This window comes from Dioscorea cayenensis, chromosome 20, assembly GCF_009730915.1.
Source record: "Dioscorea cayenensis subsp. rotundata cultivar TDr96_F1 chromosome 20, TDr96_F1_v2_PseudoChromosome.rev07_lg8_w22 25.fasta, whole genome shotgun sequence".
Taxonomy (NCBI): domain Eukaryota; kingdom Viridiplantae; phylum Streptophyta; class Magnoliopsida; order Dioscoreales; family Dioscoreaceae; genus Dioscorea; species Dioscorea cayenensis.
The window spans coordinates 8861485-8864933 of NC_052490.1; the positions used below are offsets into that span (position 1 = coordinate 8861485).

Here is a 3449-nt window from a genome sequence, read left to right on the forward strand (position 1 = left end):
TTTTGCATATGGAAAAATAAATGGTCATTCTTGGGTTTTTACATTCTGTTTTGACCAGTGAAAAAGCATATGCCTCTCAATTTGTCTCTCAATGATATAAGGGAACGTTTGGTTGGATGTAATTCTAAATGCAGTAGATTTTCAGTTAAAATATAATTGGAAATACTTGGTTTTCTAAATACAGTGCAGTCAAATTTTCTGTTTGGTTAAATGTAATTGGATTACTGTATTATAAGATTTTATATTTGTTTGAAAGGATTTATAAATCCGGAATTGAAAAACACATGTGTATATATGCATATATGTATGTAGTTGTATATATGCATACATGCATATGTATATGTATGCATACATATGTAAAAATACCTATGTATGTTTATATAATATATATGTATATGTATATATATGCATATATATATATATATACATGTATATGAATATATGTATATGTGTGTGTATATGCATATATATACATAGATGTATATGAGTAATATGTATATTTGTGTATATATGCATATATATACATACATGTATATGTGTGTATATATGCATATATGCATACATATATGTATGTATACATATGTAAATATACCTATGTATGTTTATATAAATATAGAAATGTATATGTATATATATGTGTATAAGTATATGTATGTGTGTATTATGCATATGTGTATGTATATATGTATATATTTCTGTATATGTACATATGTATGTATATATGTATGCCTATGTGTATGTGCATATGTATATATTTTTATATATGTAAATATGTATATATGTATATATATGCATATACATTATATGTGTATGCATATGTATATACATGTATATATACAGCACCTGAGGATTTTCAACTCCCGGGATTTCGACTTACGCCCAATTTGGACGTAAGTCCAAATACATCCATTGGAGTATTTGGTTTTACTTTGGTATTTTAAAATCCCTCAAACCAAACAAAAGATTTTTGGATGTGGTATTTGAAGTTACAATGTAACTTCAAATACTTCAAAACAAACACTACCTAAGTATTTTTACATTTTAGTCTTCTGCTTAGTTAAATATTTTCACTTTGGTCTCTTTTTCACATCTTTACTATATTACTAATAGCTTTTGGGTCAATTGGTATCGGGTCCCTTGCATAGGGCGCTCGTTTCAGTGAATACTCGGGATCGAACCTCATGTCCCGCGCAAGGTGAGGGCACGTGAGTCGGCGTTGAACCTTCTCACACGTGCACGTTCCTGGGATTTTGGTGCTTGTCGCCTTTCTTAAAAAACTGAAAAACATTTATAGTATATTAAAGACACAAGTAATTCATTAGACAACAAATTGTTATATAATAAGCAACTTGAAAAAAAAAATAATAACAATATATATTCAATAAAAAATAAAAGTGCAATTTTTTTAAAAAAAATTGAGATATCACAAGAAATATTTATTAATTTTTAAAGCTAAATGCACCATGTTGTAGTTGGCAATAGGAAAAGTCGGTAGTTTTAAATATAGATACATAAAAATCTAAAATAAATATTTAGACAATGCTGACTGTGTCAGGGGATGGATCCACTTTTGTCCGTCTTTAATATGACGTTAGCCTAAAATTGAATGCAAGAAAGAGCGGACAAACAAAGGTTGGTATGTCACAGATACTGCATGCAATGAGAAAAACTAGAGAACAGTAATTAACCAAAGACTCAACCAAATAGTTCCAAACCTCATCATCATCACCATCATCATCACCATCATCATTATTACATACATCATAATGTAACATCATTCACATCAAGGAATGATTGAGTTCCTCATCACCATAATCATCACCATCAGTGCCCTCCTTTTCATCCTCATCAACCTTGAAAGACTCTAAAATATGAGGACCATGACCACCACCAAAGGACCTGACATGATCCTTGAGAGATCTCTTGTGCTTGAAATCAGACCCACAGATGCAAAACCAGAGTTTACCACAGTTCTTCTCGTGTGTGCGCCAGTCGCCACGCACCGCGAAGGCCTTGGTGCATCTCCGGCATGAGTACGGCCTCACACCATGCTTCCGTTTATAATGTGTTTGCAGTGTTCGGAAGTCTTTTAGCGGCCGTGAACGTGGGTGTTCAATGTTGTTCTTGCAGCCTTCGGCGCAACAATAGCACGGCAGTCTCATTGTCCCCGGCGCTTGCCCTCTTCGTAGTGATTCCGACCCTTTTCGGAATTGTGACCCATGCCCCCACATGTGCATCTGCATCACATAAAAAATTCTTAGAGGAGCTCTTTAACTGCCCAAAAAAAAAAGAAAAAAGAATGGTATACTAATGAGTATATAAATACAAAATGATTGAGTTAATTGTGTATATATATAGATGAGAAATGAATAGCAAAGGTACAACGAGAAACCTTTTTAAACTCCAAGAAAAGCCATAACAAAATCTGAATATGTTAGGAAGCAATGAGGTTTTAAACTTAATCCTCAATTTAGAGTCAACAATAAAGCATGGAAAACATTTTTATTCTTAATTAATCTACCTTTAAAACTAAGCGTTCAACTCTGGATCAAAATCAATGTGAGTTAACAGATACATATATGGTAAAGCAAAATTAACTCATCCATGAAAACAAAGGAAAAAAATAGAAAAATGCACGTAAAGATGACCTGCATGTTGTTGAACCGGTTGAAAGTCTTGTTGCAAACATGACAGCAAAACTGTGTAGCTCCAACAAGGATCTCAGCAGCAGAAGGTATCCAGTACTGACTTGGAGTGGCAATGCTACTAAGTCCATTTGCACCGACATTTGGAATACTTGAAAGACCAATAGAGAGAGAAACACTCACATCCTCATGACAACACTTGTCATCTTGCATGTATCCATCACAAGTAGTAGTACTAGTGGAAGAAGCAGAAGAAGAGTTTTGATGGTGTCCATGTGGCCAAAGAGTGAGCTCTAGTATAGCTTCATCTTCATCATGTTGATCATAGTGTTCCTGCATGTTTGTAATTGCGTCTCAAACTTCTCTATGCACGTGTAGGAGTATTAGTAGTAGTGAAGGGGAAAGGGAGAAGAAGATAGGTGAGATACTTGGGGGGAGACAAGGGACAGGCAATGCATGGGAAGGTGGACCATAAAGAGGAGAGAGCGAGAGAGAGAGGGAGAGAGAGAGAGAGAGCGAGAGAGCGAGAGAGAGAGAGAGAGACCCCACTGTCTTTTGCAAGCTCGGTTCCCAAACAGACCCTCTCACGTCCCTTTCATTTCCTTTTCTGGATGCATTCCCTTCAGCTTTAGTTTCATCAAAACTCTCTCTTCTCTTCTCTTTTGCTCTCTGATCTCTTTGTCTTGTGACACCAATGGATGGAAACAAGGAACTATTTCGTCCATTTCTAGAACTTGAAATTCGTGAAAAGCAGGATTTGTTTCTGGTTTAAGGGTTGTTATTATGGGGTTTTTCGTTTTTGAA

General features: G+C 34.9%; 1 protein-coding gene across 1 annotated transcript; it reads right to left on the minus strand.

Annotated features, from left to right (window-relative positions):
- Window positions 1-1648: 1648 nt before the first annotated feature.
- LOC120251878 (zinc finger protein WIP6-like) lies at window positions 1649-3069 on the minus strand. The gene is made up of 2 exons (XM_039260527.1): window positions 2649-3069; window positions 1649-2237 (listed from the first exon to the last, which is right to left on the minus strand). The coding sequence occupies exons 1-2, from the start codon at window positions 2982-2984 to the stop codon at window positions 1779-1781; spliced, it is 795 nt and encodes a 264-aa protein (XP_039116461.1). The 5' UTR covers window positions 2985-3069; the 3' UTR covers window positions 1649-1778.
- Between the last annotated feature and the right edge of the window lie 380 nt (window positions 3070-3449).

Bases quoted from the DNA above. Each gene is read 5' to 3' on its own strand.
- LOC120251878 (XM_039260527.1), bottom strand. From the start codon at position 2,984: ATGCAGGAACACTATGATCAACATGATGAAGATGAAGCTATACTAGAG. The intron at 2,238-2,648 runs GTCATCTTTACG...TATGTGATGCAG, and splicing joins ACCGGTTCAACAACATGCAG to ATGCACATGTGGGGGCATGG.